The sequence below is a fragment of the Notothenia rossii genome (genome assembly GCF_949606895.1).
Source record: "Notothenia rossii genome assembly, chromosome: 9".
In the NCBI taxonomy this organism is placed as follows: Eukaryota; Metazoa; Chordata; class Actinopteri; order Perciformes; family Nototheniidae; genus Notothenia; species Notothenia rossii.
The window spans coordinates 10,639,203-10,659,089 of NC_136907.1; the positions used below are offsets into that span (position 1 = coordinate 10,639,203).

The 19,887-nt window shown below is 41.3% G+C and overlaps 2 protein-coding genes across 8 annotated transcripts in view; one reads left to right on the forward strand and one right to left on the reverse strand.

The window, feature by feature from the left end:
• The window catches only part of dlg4a (discs, large homolog 4a), a 66,284-nt gene that overhangs the window by 8,352 nt on the left and 38,045 nt on the right, over positions 1 to 19,887 (reverse strand). For 6 of the 7 annotated variants that reach the window (XM_079651712.1, XM_079651710.1, XM_079651711.1 and 3 more), the window contains exons 3-13: positions 16,185 to 16,241; positions 7,810 to 7,863; positions 6,917 to 6,967; positions 6,647 to 6,771; positions 3,594 to 3,763; positions 3,308 to 3,444; positions 1,823 to 1,967; positions 1,216 to 1,351; positions 915 to 1,071; positions 719 to 821; positions 428 to 542 (exon numbers count right to left, since the gene is read on the reverse strand). In XM_079651712.1, coding sequence (XP_079507838.1) covers positions 428 to 542; positions 719 to 821; positions 915 to 1,071; positions 1,216 to 1,351; positions 1,823 to 1,967; positions 3,308 to 3,444; positions 3,594 to 3,763; positions 6,647 to 6,771; positions 6,917 to 6,967; positions 7,810 to 7,863; positions 16,185 to 16,241 — 1,250 coding nt within the window. Of the gene's footprint in view, positions 1 to 427; positions 543 to 718; positions 822 to 914; positions 1,072 to 1,215; positions 1,352 to 1,822; positions 1,968 to 3,307; positions 3,445 to 3,593; positions 3,764 to 6,646; positions 6,772 to 6,916; positions 6,968 to 7,809; positions 7,864 to 11,516; positions 12,913 to 16,184; positions 16,242 to 19,887 lie in introns of those variants that run through there. The other variant, XM_079651713.1, reaches the window with a different exon arrangement.
• zbtb20 (zinc finger and BTB domain containing 20) overlaps positions 1 to 19,887 on the forward strand; it is a 108,709-nt gene that overhangs the window by 1,785 nt on the left and 87,037 nt on the right. The window lies entirely within an intron of this gene.

Below are 19,887 nucleotides of genomic sequence, written 5' to 3' on the forward strand. Positions count from 1 at the left end.
TCTGGATCACACTCACAACTTTGGAGACTAACTCTGATTGTAGAATTGTCTGCTGTGTCTACGGTAAATCATCTCTTTCTAATAATCAAATTCCCTTGGATGACAGTGATGACTCATATCTCTTTCAAAACTCACAATTTCAGCTCTATGAAGGCTTTGTAGTAACTTCATACATTTGAATAACATTATTTAGCACCATATCAGTGCTTTTGAGGATGACTTGCTTTTCTCAAGCAAAATATATGACACAATCATGGTTTGCTAATTACAAGGCAATCTCATAATGTCACATATAACGTAATCTTGACTAGGAGAACTAAAACTGGGTGTCAAAGCATTTCAGTTAGTTTTGTTTTGCCTAAATATTCGTAATATAATGTTAGCTACAGTGCACATAGTTGCATAATTGTGTGTGTCTGTGAGAGACCTGATGTAGAAGCCTCTCTTTGGGTTGCTCCTTAGCGTTGTGGTCCCAGAGCCCATACTGCTGTTCATCAGCTGTTCCCTCAGGTCATGGATCTTAGCCTCGAAACGACTGTACTCTGAAACAGAGAAATACAAACCTATCAACTTTTTGACATGCACTTATTCTTAAGTGATAGGGAGGCCCCAATCTAACTTTTTTTTCATTTCAAAATATCTCTCCATCTTTAAGATATGCCAGTATTTTATTTTAGAAACGATAAATCTTTGTTATGAATGAGTGTTGTGGCTTTACCGTCGGGTCTGTACTGAGCGATGATGGTCACCGTCTGGCCGGCGTTCTTCAGGGCAGCAGCCGCCTGTTCGTGTGTGGCCATACGCAGGTCAACACCGTTCACCTGACACACACACAGCATGACTTTTAAAAACTTTGTGCAACTGTAGGTTAATGTTAGTGTTTGACAACTTCATAAAGATTAAAGTGTCCTTACACTGAGGATCTGATCGCCCTTGTGTAGCTCTCCACTGAGGTCAGCTGGCCCCCCCGCCAGGATGAAGGAGATAAAGATTCCCTCTCCGTCCTCCCCTCCGACGATGTTGAATCCCAGACCAGTGGAGCCTCGGTGTATCAAAACTCTGCGAGGCTCCCTGACAGAGGGAGGAGAGAGGAAAGTAGACATGTTAACAAAACAAACTCAATGTAATCAGTTCTTCTAACATTACACTGCTCACCCTACTACTGCACATAATAAAACCGTTTGTAGCACATTAGGCTGAAGCATCATTGCTCACCTCGGGATGTCATCATCTCCCATCATGCCATGCAGAACAGGAGAAAACCGACTAGGCGAGGTGGGAGTGAGGGCTTGTGGGTAATCTGATCCAAGATAGCCGGGGTGGCTGAGTTCAGTGTCCATATGGGAATATGCTGAAAGAAAATACATACAAAGATGTATAAGAAATGGCTTTCCCACTGCGTAAATGCCCTTCAATGTGATACTTTGGTAATGTTTCGTTTGAAAAGAAAATGCTGTTATGAAACTTACTGCAAAAAAGAGTGTTGCCATGCTCAGATTCTTTTATTACGAAGGCTGTCAAAAGGCGAGTTCAAGTGAAGGACATTTATTGTGTTTCTGTGAGGAGAAAAACCCTGAACTGTACACCTCAGCTTTGAACACCCACAGTCATCTTTACTGTATATTACAAGTTATTATCTCTATCCTTCTTTTGATTGCTGTTTCAAGTCTGAAGAAAAGGCCATCATTGTCGTAGGTGTAGATTCTTGGAAATACATCAAGTCAATAGATAAAAGATACTTGGTGTTTTCTGGTGTGATTTGTCGCTACTGCCATACTTTACAACACACAGACTGTAGACTTTCAAACAGAGAGGGGCTTACTGCTGGTGAGGTCTGGTGGGTTGTAGGAGTTGGTCAGGAACAGGTTGTTGGGCTTGGCCACCCTGAGGTACACCACCTCGGCTGTGTTCTTCAGAGCCCCCACCGCATCTTCATGCATCACATCCTCCAGACACACGTTGTTCACCTGATCGTTCACGACAAGCAAAGAAACACAATCAGGATCACAGCTGCAAACTGCGAGGCTCAGTATGTAAGAGCGATCAGAGATGACACCTGATCCCCGTCCCACTGACACATCCATATCTAGAGTCACTCTGCAGCTAATAAGAGTGACATTTATGGTCAGAAAACACCAACATATCACATTTAGATACACGATTAAGAAGCGAAATGTCAATCTAATTGTCTTATTTGTTTTTTAAATAGCACCACTTAAGTGACTAATGTGAAATTTGATCACTAAATGCACTTATTTTTCGGTAATGATACTCATCCCATTCCTGTTAAATCAATACTCTATGACTCACTGTGTGGAGGTGACTGGGTTCATTATATTATGTGTAAGGCAACATCAGGCTTTTCTTTATTAAGCTTGTTTAACCTTTGTAAAGGAAAATGCTAGCTAGTATAAATAAAAAGGAATAAATGATTATTTATTAAATAATGGTATCCAAGGCCAGATTGGCAGCCAATTGGACAATCCAGCTGACAAGAGTCAGTACAGGAGACATACTTTATGTAAATATCAGTATCTGTGCATCTCTCTCTTTTTTAAATACTTGAACAATAAGACTGATTTGTAACAGCAAGGACATCGATTTAAATCACACACAAGGTAAAATGAAATGCTACATGTATTGAAAGTGCTCACCCTTACTGTAATCGTTGCACTATAAATGGCTAAATATGAGTCAGATTAAATAGGTGAAGATGAGCAAAGCTACAAATAAAGCTAGGGGTCACTTCTGAATTAGCTGCCCCTATAGGTAATATGCAAATGTCCATCTCTAAGCTAGGTGTGTTAATATTACAAAATAGAGCATTATTACATTTAACGTAATGTAGCCATTGTTTTTAAATGTATCTTTGAACAGATTCATGATGAGCATGTAGCCGTGTCCCAGGGCATTTAGAGGTAAAGCATGTGCTCAGACACCATTTAGCAGAAACCCAGCACCATTTTGATGTTGCTGGTGTTCTCCATCGGCTGCTGCGCTCCAGTCTCTCTGTTCTCCAGCAGAGGGCAGCAGTGCTGCGTGAGACTCTTTGTGGCAGCACTCCAGTTAAACATTTATCCCATCCTACACAGCCATTAACATATTAATGAAATTAATTCCCGGCCATGAAAATTACAGCTGACATTTATCTTGGCTCTTGATTAATCCATCCTGCTTGTATACACAGAAATGTGAGTGTGTGTCTGTGTGCTTAAGAGGTGAGAGTGTGAGGCTATCAGTGACCTGTACTGTATATGTGTGGGCTTGTATATCTCTGCATGCTAGTTATTCCATAAGAATGACCAACCGCTAAGATCTTGTCCCCGATCTGCAGGCGACAGTCTTTATGAGCCGCTCCGCCTTCAATGATCTTGGTGACATAGATACTGTTATCTCCTGGTATGTGCTGGTTTCCCACCCCTCCAGCAATGCTGAAACCTAATCCTGAGAAAGGGAGTGATGAGAGAGGCAGAGAGTTAGCAAAGGAGGTGTGGGTTAACACAGAGCAGATTTGCTAAATCCAGAGGGCAAAGCTTAGCCGGGTATAAAGTGTCCTTAGACCCACACAACAGCGTCAGTCTACTTCAACACACCTTTAGGCCCTTTAATGAGTTTGATTTCAGTGACTTTCTCTGCTGCTGGTTTTCTGCGGAGAACGTAGAGACGCACGATAGCACCTGCCTCCTTAAGGGCCTCCACAGCTTGGCTGTGTGTCACCTCCCTCACGTCAACATCATTCACAAATAGGATGCAGTCATTCACACTAAGCCACAGGGAAAGGAAGATAAAGAGAGAAACAATTGGAGGGAGAAAAAAAATGCATAATTAGTTTTTGTTTTGGAAGGAAATTGGTGTAATCCTCCACCAGACGAGGTCAGGATCCGTCAATCTCCAACCATACAGTAGCTGTGCTGGGGATCCAGTTTCACAACACACATCTGGCCTTTTGTGCCCCAACTGTCAGTATCCAATAGGGATGCAGCATGACATCAGCAGTCATCGGTATGCACAAATAAATAATTTAAAATCCTCCACGGACAAAATGTATGTACAGTCAGTTCTGTCTTCACATGCCTCATAAAAACAAATATGGTCTGTTAAAAATGCAACCTTTGTTGAATTAGTTAAAATATCTCAGCGTGTGTCCAAATTAGCCATTTGGCCAAAACGAGTTGTGACAAAAATCCCAAATTGTGCATCTCTTATAACAAATATTAATAAGGAAAGAAACCCTAATGCTATCGATCTGTTAGTTGATCTAGCACAAAGGTAGCTGCAGGGTATGTCTCTTTGCTTTAGCTGTTCCTGAAAGTAATGAAGAGTGGAAATGTGAAGTGACAGCAGCCTGTGTGTGCAGAAGAGACGATTTTGATGAAATAGCTATTTTCATACACTGTTCCTCCAAGGGCCTAACAACTCTACTTATCACAATTCAATTCATCTGTTTAAAATTGATTTTTACGGCCATGAACATTTTAGGGTGTAACATTTTGTAAGACTGAAATAATTCTTGAGGGCTGCAAGACAAATGAAGCTTAGCCAAAGTTCAATCAGGACCACTGTCTTCATGCTGGCTTTATTTATTTACATCCTCATCTCTCTTTTTTTGTTCTCCCGTTCCTTACTCAATAAGTTGAGTCTCTTTAGTCCATCCAATCAGATGTTGCCACAATCATCTTGAGCCAATCATTAATGTGGCTGTCAAACTTCTAAAACGTTCCTTTTAGGGGGATATTTCTGTACAGCTAATGGCAGGACCACCCCTTTTTAAATAATGACACTAAGATGGCTTCTAATTGCCTCAGATATATTTCATCAACTTTTCCTATGAGCACACTTTGTCCACATTTTCTTAATTTCACTATTATTATTATCCATTTGATTGAATTGAGACGCATCACTAAAGCGAACTCCAATGGCTGCTGACATCTCATGCAAATGCTTTAACACTGAGAGTCAGAGCTGCATATTGTTAAGACAATGTGAAATACTTTCTGGCATGTAGAGGAGAGATTTTTATCATTCAGCAACATATTTATTTTATATTGGCAATTTCAGAGCAACTGCCCCACAGAGCATCATTTAGTGTTCTCTGTAATTCTGTGCTCATAGATTTACATACAGCCTTTATTAAAGCTATAAAGAACAACCTATGTTCACAGTAGGGCTGCTCAATTAATCGTATTTTAATCGCAATTACGATTATGGCTTGCAACGATTACGAAAACAACGTAATCAAAATAAAACGATTATCTTTTTATTATTATTATTACTTTTTTTTCTTTTCAAATAATCTTTTTTTTTTTATTGGTTTTTCAGTTGAATTATACTTAAAGTTCAGGGTAATCAACTGTTAAAAACATACTGTTCACATTTTTTTTCTCCAATAAGTAAATGGATAATCGTCTTTAATAATCGTGATATCAATTATTTACCCAAATAATCGAGATTATGATTTTTGCCATAATCGACCAGCGCTAGCTGACAGTTTATTAACAATCCCAAAGAGGCACTATTCAATCTCACATCTAATATTTATACTGATTCAAGAGCTACTGAGTCACTCAATATGAAAGACAAATAAATGTTTCAGCGTTAGAATCATCAAATAGAGACTTCAACTGAATGCAACATGAATGATAGACCCACAAATTGCAGGTTTTGTAAGAATTCCGTTTTTGAGATATCAGGAGTATAATGCTAAATGTTTTTTCCTCAAGATATGGCCAATACAACGCATTGCATTCAGGCAAATCTAGCGTTCTCTGCTCTCTGAACAAGTCATTCCAGATGGATGTTTATAGGTCAGCTGTAAAATACAGGGAAGATCTCCTGTACATGGCTCATTTACTGCAGTTGCTGTTTATTGATATCTTCTAACCTTTCCATATCACTGGCTTAAAATGGGATCTATTTTTCACAAATGTCATTTTTGCATCTAAATGTACAAAATCTCTTTTTGAATCTCCTAAAAAACCGAAAAGCAACAGTACTATGACTAGATACTTTACGGTTATTTTTAGATCAAATGACTAGTAGTAGTAGTAGTAGTAGTAGTAGTAGTATACAGCAGAGGCATTCAGATCTTGAGTTAAACAGACAGGCCTTCTACAGTATGATGTAACGTTGATGCTGAGCATGCTGGACAGACAATAGGCTGCATTTCTGTGGTACAATACTCTAGACTTTTAAGTGAAGAGCTGAGGAACACATGGGATGTTTCTTTAAGTGTGTTTGCTTGTAGAAAAGGGACTGCATGTCAGAATCAGTGAATTCAAAAGAACACGTGCAGGGTAAACAGGTCAGCAGTGCACATTTCTTTTATCTGGAGTCTGCCTAATGGGTCCATTGGCATTCTCTGATTGTTGGATTTTATATCAGTGGATTTAGTGGGATCCTGAATGGTGTGTGTGTGTGTGTGTGTGTGTGTGTGTGTGTGTGTGTGTGTGTGTGTGTGTGTGTGTGTGTGTGTGTGTGTGTGTGTGTGTGTGTGTGTGTGTGTGTGTGTGTGTGTGTGTGTGTGTGTGTGTGTGTGTGTGTGTGTGTGTGTGTGTGTGTGTGTGTGTGTGTGTGTGTGTGTGTGTGTGTGTGTGTGTGTGTGTGTGTGTGTGTGTGTGTGTGTGTGTGTGTGTGTGTGTGTGTGTACCTCAGCCGTCCATCCTGAGCCGCGGCCCCTCCAGGTATGATTTTGGTGATGAAGATGCTCGGGTCGTCGCCCACATGAGGGTTGTCTGTTCCTCCTGCTATGCTGAAGCCCAGGCCGGAGTTACCCTGCAGAAACAAACACAAAATAAAAAAACAATGACTATTCCCATCAGGGGCATTTCACTGTGGCCTGAGAGCTAGGAGTGAAACATCTGCAGCAGGTTTACATTTGTTTAAAAACCAGCTTCAAAAATCTTTTTATCAGACTCACTCTTTCCAGTGTGATCTCCTCATATTCAATTTCACCTTCTGTCCCGTTTACCTGTAAGAAAGGGATGTTAGTTTACTCAGATTGGACAGTTATGCGACTGCAGATCTATGCTGCCACACACACTGTCACTAACTGTTTTTCTACAAATCATTTATAAGGAAAAAAAACGGTTTGAATCCTAGTCAGTTAATGTTGATTCAGCATTTGCCATATATGGGCTTGATCATATATTCATCCACAGAATCGGAAGTCGGGCTTACAGGATTTACCATCAGCTCCTGAACATAGCATCATCAGCGTTAAAATCTGACTATATCAGGAGTTCTGTCGACTCCATTTTATTAAGAACAACCCTGCTCCTCTTCGGCATACTGTATGTGTGGACTAGTGTTGTACCTAGATGAAAATAGCAACACTATTCTTATAGTTGGTATCGCCTTCTGGCTGATCAACTCAGCTTTACCTCTGCAATCAAGCGAGTCCCAGAAGGAGAGGGAATTTAAAGAAGTTCACTGTTTTTGTATCCGACCTAGAAAACCACACTTTTCTCAGCGCTGTCGTGGTGCAATAATACTGGTCTGGTGTTCTTCCTCTGAGAAGCCTCATTCACGTATTCCTCACCCATCTCATGTCAGTACGTACTTCGAGATATTTTATTTCTTTCATTTTAGAAAATACATTATTATGTCATGTTTCCATACAGGCTAACGTATATCAGACAGAGGTTTTAATTAAAGGAAGGTCAAATGAATTAGTATATTATTCAGATGAAAACAATGTGCAGAGAGCTACCTGGATGCTGGACATGAATGGAATTATAATACAGACTGAATGTGAAGGCACTTGAGATAACATAGCAATACAATAAAGAGACGATTAAACATAATCCTTACATATGGGGAGCCGTCGAGAGTGTCAGTGTTCACCACCACTGGAGGAGTATTTCCCTGGAGGCAGAGAGAAGACATGATGTTAAGAAATAGTGGCAGTAACTTAAAGATGAGGCAGCTCCAGGATCAGCTCTCTGTATATCCCTGAACCACTGATGGCCATTTTAACTCCAAGCTGTGATAAAAGCACATTTCTAATTTCAGGGATGTCACTCTCAAGTATAGAGAGGAGAGCCAAACCAACCTCGATGGACACGGACATAATTCATGCGAGCCCCCTTGGTTAGGGTGGGATATATGGCCAAAATCTTCTTGTATAATGTTATATCACGCTAACAGTATTGTTACTGTTCTGTACGTTAAATGAATATATGGTTTGAAATAACTCAACCAAACAAGATAAAGCAATTCAAGAATAACTACATTTTTACTTCAGATTATAGCAAAAAAATTAAATTGACTTTTCCTGCAGGTTTTGCTCATCTTTCATTTAAAAAAGCAGACGAATACTGTGAGAAATTCGAAAAGGGGCTGGAAATCACAACACCAAATATCTATCTCATCCTGATTTTCTAATATAGCCCTCTTCTTACACGTCTGCCCAAATAAGGATACTTAGCCGTGCGGCTGTATTTCAGATCGCACTATGGCGTGATCAAACAAGAACCACTAGACTACCTGAGAATAGCTAACAGTAGATACAATATTGCAGAATGACACATTTCTGCATCTGCACAGTAAATACTGTCCATCGCCCGACCATACCACATAGTCTTTTCAGATGCTCTACAATTGATGTATAGCTGTTAAATACATGGCTATCTATTGAATACTGTCTGCCTGTCGTTTCAAAACAAACCTCTTAATACAGCGAGCCAATGACAGGAGAGCATTTTCTGCTATTGATGCAGTTTGGGTTAACTTGCTGAGACACTTCTCTGTCAGCTCATCTAAAGCATGACATCTAACCTCAACACAGTGACATTTCCTCATAGTCTATTCTCATTCTTTCATTGCGTTATCAAGGAATAGCTCTCTTCAAGGTATCTGATGTTAGAATATGTAAATACCACAATGAGTACAGTACTCTCTAGCACACAATCTGCCTTTCTTTATAAACTCCTGTGTTTGTGTTTGTCATTGTTCTGTACCTCCCTGATTAGCATGGGAGACGCTGTGTGCATCTGAAGTGCTCACAGAACAGCAAAGAGCAGCACAAAGCAGCTCGCTGACCTTCACAGGCCTGACAGCTCCGACACACACACACACACACACACACACACACACGCACACGCACACGCACACGCACACGCACGCGCACGCGCACGCACACACACACACACACACACACACACACACACACACACACACACACACACACACACACAAGCAACTACACAACACAACGTCACACTCTTTCTCAGTTTTCAGGAAACAAACAACCTCACAATCTTACCCAGTGCTTTCTTTTTGGGATGAGATTGGAAGTTATTTCTACACTCAGCCTGTAACTCTTTACGATATTTAAATTGTAGAATCCATGGAAGACACGCTTGCTGTTCACAGATTGTTATTTATTTAATGCTGCTCAAAGTAATATAGTCTAATGGAACAGTCTTGCAATAATCCTAGCATCAAATATGTTTTTATTTAGGTGCTTATTTAACTGTATGCTTGTGTTGCTGTTTAACTGTATTGCATTACACTGACCGATGTTCCCATTATTGTGTTCCTTATTTGATATAAATAAGGGTATTCAAAACATGTCATTCCGCTCTGTAAATAGCCCGTCCTTTACACAACTTCCCCATCCAAGCCTCTTTGCTCATTACTAATCAAGTGGAATGATGCTAAAAATATCTGCCTTTATAAAGAGTTAGTAGTCATCCACATGAGGTACAGACGTAACAATCTCTCCACAAAACGCCACAGTGCGGCTTTAACGGCACACTGTTCGATTATAACAGTGCCTGTGCAGAGCTTCACAGTGTAGCCCTGTCCAACGGGCCGTGCTGCTGAACATTACGTCAAATTCATGCTTATCTGGAGACAGAAATAATGAGTATAGCCAGCAGAAATCTAAGCCCAGTGCAGGCAGTTTCCCTGCAGGGATCTTGACAGAGCCCTCTCTGCTCTGTCAAGTCGTTCCACGTCGCGGTTGTTAGGATTTACAGTGTTTGGCTGCTCTTGCCCACCTAATATTTTAGCCCCACGTTTTCAGCTAACCCGTCCTCTGCCACGTCTGTACAGGCAGCCCCACCAGCATCCATTCTCATTTAAACCTTTGCTTCCTGGTGGATTGATGTGCAGAAAGCTAAGTGCCAGAATATGCATTTTCAAAGACAAATAAAACTGATTTATTTAGACTTTTCTTCTTATCAGATTTGATAGTGTTTTGTGTGATATGTGCTTTAATCATTCCCTAAATTAGAGTTCATACATCAATGTTGTAGCATGCACTGTGCTGAGGCAAGAAGCAGAGCAGCAGAACAGTGAAGCAGTGTCAATGTCTTTTTTCTATTAAGAGCTGAATATATAGACTCTGCCTATGTCTAAAGATGTAGACACTCTCTCTCTGCCGAATATGTGACTCACAAGACCTTCCTGTGATCTGGTCCGACTCTAACTGCTCTGTGCACGTGTGCCTGCCTGCATATGTGCACGTTTGTCTAAGGCTCATAACCCATTCTCTGCACGCTCACACCTCTAGTCACTTTCTGTCTGATGGACAGTTTTAGTGGAATGAGGTCAAATAACGCCAATACTAATGACATCCACCTGCTAACTTAAGCCTAAGGATATTTAAAACACCAACTGCTGTCTTTCTTCCTGCTGTTCAATACCATCAGAGAGGGATGATGCTGGAGAGGCTCGAAAGCGGCATGTCCTGCGCACCTTTCTGCTGCTGGAAAGCCTTTAAACCTTAAGAGCTATCCTGTAAATAAGCAAGACAATGACCTCTATTTAATTACGCAATGTCAAGTTATGAATTGGCTTGTGTTTGATAAAGACAAAGGGGGTTTTGATGTATAAGCGGGCGAGCATAATTGGTATTGCACAGTGCAAAGTGCTGCTGTTCTGTTTGGAAGAGACTCCAGATTGAGCCTTACCTTAGGGCTGTGCAAGGCTGTTAAAGAAGTGTGAGGGCTTTCGTAACGTAGCTGTGAGTTTGAGTTGGGGTTATGTTGTCAGCTTGGATGGCTTGTGAATGTGCTGCCTCTGCTTGTGTGTGGGTTGTAGTGCAGGATGTGGGTCATTTGGACATTAGATGATGCACATTGCTGCTCATTAAATCCCACGTTTATATGAGCGGGGAAAGGTGTATGTGCGTGAGTAATGGGGTTGTGGATTTGATGGGGACCTACGACTTGGGATTTTGAGTAAAAGAAACATCCCCTTCAAAGCATAGGACTCATGTATTCCCACACAGCCTGAACAGAATGTAATCGGTATTACACCAGATTTGATCACTCGGGCTCACTGTGATTACAATCTATCTATCATGGGCCTTTAGTGCAGCCATAGCCTTAAGTTTCCTATCCGTGCAGATAACCAAAACCAAGCCTTTGTATCATAATAATAATAATAATAATAATAATAATAACATAATCAAACACCCAAGCTTCAAGCACCACCTCCAAGCCACCAAGCAAAATTGCATTTTCATTTTTCACAAATATAATAAGTTAACATGTTTAAAACATGCATACCATCCTATGATGCCGCTGTTTCTTGGATTTCCGCACATTGTCGAGGAAACGGCTGCCCATCTTTTTGGCGTGCCACACGGACATGAACATTTTGCTTCAGTGTCGAAATGTAGCCTAAATCGTGGTGCCGACCTGCTGCTCACCGCCAAAAATAACAGACTCCGAGCGCGTGGCTGGAAGATTTCGAGTGCGCTCTAAAAATGTCAGCTTTGAACGTTACCACCAGCGAGCCATTAGTTGTGGGCCCTGCCATCACAGTATATCAGACACTATGAAGCGTCCACATGGCCTCAGAAATATCTAAAAACCCACTTTCAGCATTGCTTTCCATTCAACCGGAATAGAACAGAACACCAAGGATAGCTGCAAAAAAAAGGATACAGCTTTTTTACAATTTAAAAATCCAAAATTGCAGAAAAAGCACAGCCCATTAGTATCCTCCTCTTGCGGAGTCTTCATTTGAGGAAGCACAATTACATCCTCCAACCCAACGCTCCAGTTATAAAAATGACTCCTCGCTGATGAGGCTCGTTATTATCTGAGACACAATCGTCCTGTCTTCAGAAATCACCCATCCGGAGTGAAAATAATCATTTGCTAACAGATCCTCCCGGTCTTGTGGTGCGATCGCGGAGCCTCCCTCCCTGCTGCTGCTCTGTGCTCGAGAGAAATGCAGTTCATATTTTCTGCCTCTACTGTACTGTACCCCTCCCATCCCTGCTGCTCAGAGAACGAGGAGCGAGCTGGAAAGTTTGATGGCAATTACTTAGCTGTCTCTCTGTATACTGTCGACGCTGGTGATGTGAGAGGGGGAGGTATTATACACTGGCTGAACTTAGAAGGACAGGCCGCTCAAACTGGCCTGACGCCTACGAGGGAGCACTTGAAACTGAGAGGAGGCTGGAGGCCCGCTAGCCCCGCTTCTACAGTCAGAAGTGAAACGTAAACATAGCAGTGGCAGCCAGGGTGATGAAAAATAGCTTGACACTAGATCATTCTAGTTTTTCCCTTTGCTTTAGTTGCTTTTTCTGTTTTCATTTTTAGTGGGGGTCTTTAATCCATGCAAATATTTTTGTCACAGAAATTCCGAAATGCTACTTACTCCTATTTTGCTTTGATTTGAACAACATAATGTTCCTCTTCTTTAACATTTAGAGGCAACATCATCACTATCATCACAAACTGTGTATGCTTCATGGCCCTGCAATGAATTCAGCACCATGGACAGCAAAACCCCGAAGGAGCGCAACAAATATAAAAGGATCTTTGATTAGGAAATAACGTGCATAGCTGCCATTTTATTCATTGCATTAGGAAATGGTGGATATTGCCACAAAAGGCACATTGACCATTAAACGAGTCAAATTCCTATTTGAATCGCTTGTGCTCTCTTTTTAAGAAGACAGATGGATTGAAAGGTGTTCTGTGTGTGTGTGTGTGTGTGTGTGTGTGTGTGTGTGTGTGTGTGTGTGTGTGTGTGTGTGTGTGTGTGTGTGTGTGTGTGTGTGTGTGTGTGTGTGTGTGTGTGTGTGTGTGTGTGTGTGTGTGTGTGTGTGTGTGTGTGTGTGTGTGTGTGTGTGTGTGTGTGTGTGTGTGTGTGTGTGTGTGTGTGTGTGTGTGTGTTACACTGTATGCGCAGACGCATGCACACACTTAACATTCTTATGTAAGGACAATGCTGAAGGACAAGCTGTCGGCTGACGTTCCCATTTTGCCAAATAAAATTCCTCTGTCTACCTATCTCTCACTCTTTCAGTTGCGAGGCCTTCTCTATCTCACTCTGCCATAAAGCATGAACAGCTCTCTCCTCGTCTTCCTGCGTGCATATTTGTTCTCTTCCCTCTCTCTCTCTCTCTCTCTCTCTCTCTCTCTCTCTCTCTCTCGCCTTCCCAAAGGACCTGAGCTGCTGCTGCACTGTAATTACACCGAAGCTGCAGGGACATATTTAAACATTTATTAAAGAAAAGTAAGGAGGACGGAGAGAATGAAGATAGAAACCAGATACCAACTAGACATGAGTGCCGCGCTGAAAGGGGAGGGTATAATGGGGGGCTCTTGGGGAAACACTATAGAAAACAGTAATTGAATCCTTACATACAAAATGACTCCTTTTTTGCTGAGTGTCAAACACATCTTAGAGGGGTTAGCTGTTTAGTCTGGAGCATTTGTGTGAACAAAGTATTGTGTAGGAACAGTTCTGTGGTTAGAGGAGACACACTGATATGGATCCCTTTTCATTAGAAGAGACAGTGTAATATAAACTGAGAGGAGGGGGTATTTAGAAAGCACTTCATGCCTGCTGGTTTTCACTCCCGGCTTTTCAGTTGAAGGATAAATCTCAAATGTGTTGTGTTATGTTTCCTGCTTTAGAAAAACAGTTTCCCTAACACTTCTTTTGAGACTGATCTCTGTAAGTGCAGGTAGATTGTTATGGAAGGAGACAAGGAGCAAGGACGGGATGCTTATAGGAAGCTTTGGTATTTGGTTAACTGTGGTATATTTCCTGCTTCTACGGATTTACGCATGCTCAGGGATGTTTTTGTATGTCATTAGGGGAAGTTTGAGGACATAATAAATGCTGGCCAAGTTTCGCTCAATACCTAGATGCCTTTGGGATTCACTGCGAAGGGAAATACCCTTTCTGCAACACCGAAGCTTCACTGCTCATTAGCTCAGCCTTACACTTTCAAAACAACCCGTTTCTTTATATTTTTCAAGCAGGTGAGAGCACATAGTTTGCCTCCCTCTTTAGAATTATTTTGATGCTTTATTGTCTTATATTGTGTACATTTGTGATACATAAAAAAGCAATTATTTGGGGGCTTGTATTCACTGTTAGAACATAGAACTTCTAATGTAATCACAGCAGTCTGAAAAACGGCCATCACAACAATTGATGTAGCCCCATAATAAAAGTAGGACATGGTACAGCGGACTCATAGAGTCATATAAAGTAGAAGGGGTAAGGATATCCATTAATATGAGCATAGATCAATATCAAAAGTTCTGCGCGCGGTGCGAAAAAAAAATCATTTCTAATTACATTATACCCCGAGTAAAGAAAAAAAAAAAGGATGTCATTTGAAACTAAAGCACCTCTTCGCTAAATCATGTACATAACCCATAGACCTCGTCTTACTTTGCCAAACGTTGCAGTGCTTCCAGAGAAAATCCTACCCATAAATCAATGGGGCCTGGAGTGGAGCTGGCTAACCCCACACCATTACAGCAATAAAGAGACAGACTGACGACACCACACACACATCAATGACAAGCACACGGCACTACACCCGCACGCACGGTAACACACACACACACACACACACACACACACACACACACACACACACACACGCACGGACGCGCACACACACACACACACACACACACACACACACACACACACACACGGACACACACACGGACACACACACGGACACACACACACACACACACACACACACACACACACACACACACACACACACACACACACACACACACACACACACACACACACTGCATGTAGGAACGCACGTCACCTTACAGTACAGAACATGGATGAAGTACGTCTGTGAATGTGTGAGGGGATGTATGTGAACACATTTTTCTTACTGATGACTTTATGCTGCAAGGTTGAGCAGAATGCCCCATATGTTAAACAGTTTCATTATAAGCAGGCCCTTCAAGACATGATGCGTTCAAGGTCAGGCCAGGCAGACAAAGACATGAATGGATGATGTACATGAGTAACCACTTGTTCAACTGAGACATAGAGACTATATGCCACTCGTTCAAATGATCCCATCTTTGAACTTTTCAAACGTACTCAAGTACAGGTGCAACTAGCTTTTTATGTAATGTTTTCCTTTGAATAGCTACGTTTCTATGTGATAATTAGCTTCTTCTCTCTCAAGGTAGGAAGCAATAAGTAATGGCCCTTTTAATATGAGTCCCTTCAATGCCAGTGCACAACCCTTTCTGCCTTGAAAGACAGACTAAATCTTTTGAGCTATTCAAGGAGCGTGAGGCTAATAAAATAATGTTTTATTGAGAAAGCAGCATAGCCATCTTTTCAAGGTTATGAAAGTCACTGCACAGTCGAACACTGACACCTACAGGTTTCAGTGTGTCCTGCAAACAGATAACATCTATCTGTCTCTCAGAACCTCATGCTACTGTATACCACTGGAGCTTTAGCATCCTTCTAACTGCATTGTGGGTACTTTCATTCTTTTACATATTCCAGGATAGATTTTGTGCAAAAATGCATCCGAGAAGCTGATTCTAAAGTAACAATGTGAATATAACACTGGAATTCAATATTTGATACAAAAACATTATTTGGAAACATTTCAGATCCGATAATGTGATATCAGGCCCAAAAATAGTCACTGAGTACAAGTGTAACAAATCTCTAGACAAAGAAGATTTGAATGGCAATGAGTTCGGAACAAACTGATACCATCAGAAAACACATGACCTCATACTCTGGCAGAACAGATACAATGAGGTTGCACAGGTCACCCTTTACACAGTAAACTTCGAGTGACACTAAATCCAGCAAAGACAGGAAATGAGGACATATATAAAACTGATGAGGATGACTGATGATGAAACTGATAACTTTCAGGGTGATGGAGCGAACTCGGGTTGCTTTGTTCTTACCAGTGTGGAGACAGCGGAGGTGTACATTGGAGTGTGTCCCGAAGACATCAACACAGGCTGCAAAACAACATCAAAGAAAAGGGTCATCATGCGGAGCAGTGTGCCTTATAGAAAGCAAACGGTACAGAATAGGGCTGCCCACTCTTAGTCAACTCTTTGGCCATGTTGGTGATAGATGACTAAGAATTTCTTAAGTCGAGGAAAGCCCTAGTACTGTGACGCATAACATCTGTAAAAAAGCAGCTCAAATAAACTCTGTATGCTGCAGTTTGACAACATATATCAGTGTTATAGACAGGGGTGCACACAACTTTCTCAGTGAGGTACTCAGATGAGTACCTGGAGTTAGTGTTTGGTACTCCAACTTCTGGCTCCCCTCAAAGTTCCCATGAAGCCCTCTGTATCGTGAATGTCAGCGGGGGGGGCGCGGTGGGGGGGCGCAGTGCTGCTGTACAGACCGACGTTAACAGCAGCCCTGTCTGTGCACACGGAAACCGATGTCGTCCGCAGATCTAACCGCCTTCTGGAAAAGCTTCACAAGTACGTCGGCACGCAAATGTGCTTTGTGACACAAGTGACGGTACGCATTTCAGATTGTTGCCGCGGCGCATGCGTACCTGCGTACCACTTATGTGCACCCCTGGTTATAGATATTGTTCAGGAATGACACTGTTTTATGTCCGTATCTGATGATAACACACACTGATACATTGTATACCACAAATGCAAAACCATTTCCATTCATATATATAAAAAAAAAAAGGGAAATTACAACAATCCACATGCTTAATGATACAGCACCCCCCGAGTCATTGATAACTTATTGATTGGCAAATCAAAACAGCTTATTCAGAATCGGTTAACAATGAAACAGCAGTGGGATCGTTACGCCTGTTAAACTGAATAGATCTTACGGCTGATGCTGCTTCTCTAAACAAATCACCCTGTGCCTATGAATTTGACAGCAGCAGCAGTGCAGCAATTTCACATGTCAGGAGACGCTCTCCTCCCACTGGAGGAGTTTCACATCGCTGCAGAGCATGTCATTAAAGTGTGAATGTCTGCTGATCCAAGTAGGATACCTGGGCGGTGGATTCCTGCTGATCCCCACGTTTACATACGGCACCTTCCCTTCCCAATATAGACATGGCCTTCTTTGAATGGCTCCACTGGACACATTTCTGGACTTAAGTGCCTTGCTCAATTGCACATCAGCAGTTGTTTTGAACAGTCGTAAAGAGTATATAACAAGCACTAATTTATTTAATCACGCAACCCCCGTGAAGACTTCCCTGGCAGGTATATAAGTTCAAACTGAAGGAAGGGGTGGGGGGGTGGAGTGATTTGAGAAAGGAGAAGAATACAACTTACAAAAGATGTGAAGTAACATTTGAAAAAAGGGGATTTATTTAGGCTAGGCGATTCATCAAATGACTCGTCATATTATATCACACTCCGTAATAAACAGGGTCACAAAACCAAAACATGGCACCGTGTTAGGAAGCAATACTAGGTCAAGTGTTTACACAAAGTGCAGACAAACCAGCGTCATCATCAGCCTTTGTCTCAAAGCAAAACCAAAATATCTTGATCACATTAGATTGAATAATCTATTGCACTTATATTATGCTCCTAACTACCGGCCTGAGGCTCAAACAGTTTCGTCGACAGCCATCCATCAGCCCGGGATAGACACACTTTTATTTATCTATATGTATTTTTTATACCTATTTAAGGATGCAGCCCATAAAACGATTTAAACAATTCACTTTGAACTAGCGCTAGCCCGGACTTTTACACTTCACAGTGAATTCACTTCTCCCTGAAGAGAAACACAAGACTTCATAAATAATGTCAGTATTCCAGAAATAGAAACAGGGCCAATCCTCGTTCCCAAGTGTAGGTGTCTTAATAACAATGTTATTACTATTGCTATGTTTCCCATTTAAGTTACACTCCCCCACCATTTAACATGCTTGCATTTCAATGTTTTATAAGACAGTTTTGTATTCAACACTAAAGTTTTGATTTAGTTTTATCTGCGGATACCAGAATGTCAGTGTAAGGAGTGATGAGTATGATTTAGGCTCGTCATAAATAGTGACGCTTTACACAAAAGTATAACCTCGAGCGGTTATATCTGATGGGACTAAAGCTGGCCTAGTTTTAAACTAAACATTCCTCCAGACAGACGTGCTTTTGTCGAATAATAAAAGGGACAAGCGAGGAATCAGCCATACTTGACTGATCCGTCACTGTCAAAGATGTTCCAACTTAGTTTGATTTGGCGTATTGATCCGTTTGTGAACGAGTGCTTTAGACTCTAACATTTAGGCTAGTTACATAGTGTCATAAAACATAAAATGACATTCAACAAAAGACCCAGCTGCAACAGAAACAGGGTCGTTTCCAAATATAAGAAATAACATAGACATAAATGTTAAGTGGATTAACACTGCGCTGTTTAAAGTCATGTTGGGAATTCTCTGTAATCATTTGACTCATTTTGTAGGCTGAACAAAGGGCTGATTTATCTCCAGGCACATGGTGTCAAGAAACTACATCGAGAACAGGACAGTACACATTACATGATGACGCATGAAACACCCTCAGCCCACTCAACACATTCAGTTCTAAATATATTGTGATGGAATCATGGAATGGTTCCTTTTTCTTCTTCTTTAATTACCCTTTCTTGATAGATGGATACAAGTACATCAAGACTTGAGAAAGCTCATATGCCCAAGAGAAGCATGCTAAGAACCTGTGAATAAGATGGAGCTAATTGAGGGTATAACCTCACACTGTACAAACAGAAGTGACTGATGATGATGAGCAGTTAAACAAGTGGTGTTACAACATGTTCAGATGTCTGGCTTTGTGGTGTTTCTGCCTCTGCCTTCATCAAAGATGGCTTTTACAAACCAGCCATCCGTTGAAGGTGACTGTGGCTGTGAGTACGCTCTCTCTATCTTAAGGTTGTGGGTTTGATCCCAGCCGTCCTACATGTCTGTGTGTCCTTGGGCAAGAAACTTGAGTTGCACCCAATGGCAGGACCAACGGTGTCTGAATGCTTTCTTGAATGTTTGAATGCAGTATGAATAGGTAAAAGATGACTTGTAAATGTCAAGCGCTCTAAGGAGTTGTAAAGACTGGATAAAGCGCTATATAAATATAGTCCTTTTAACATTTACCATCCAACAAAACGCACTTTGTCCCCTGATTTCAATGGTGTCAAGAAAGTGATGTTCAAGACTCGCAAGAACTAAAGTATGGTGTAAAAAGAGCCAGTAAAGTAATTGAGCTGTGTGAAGTTGTGACATGTACATCCTGGTGGAGAACTCTTATCCCTTGAGAAAATGATATACACGAATGAAGGTCCTTGTGTAAAGTATTTGCCAGATACTAACAGAGTTTGAGGCGTGGGTGCAGCAGCCTATACTTCTTTTAGATATAATGTCATGTTTGAATAAAATAACATGTTTAACAGATCAACAAATTCCATTAAAAGACCAAAACTCTATATTTGATATGGACAATATTGCTCTGTTGAGTATTGTTAGAAAAATATCACTCGTCGTCACCGGCTTGATCTTCGATATCAAGATACATGTATTTATTATCCTTGCAAGAATGCAAGTAGTCATCACACACTCCCGGCTGCATGGGACAAAAGAGTAACTTTAGTAGAGTCCTTCACATG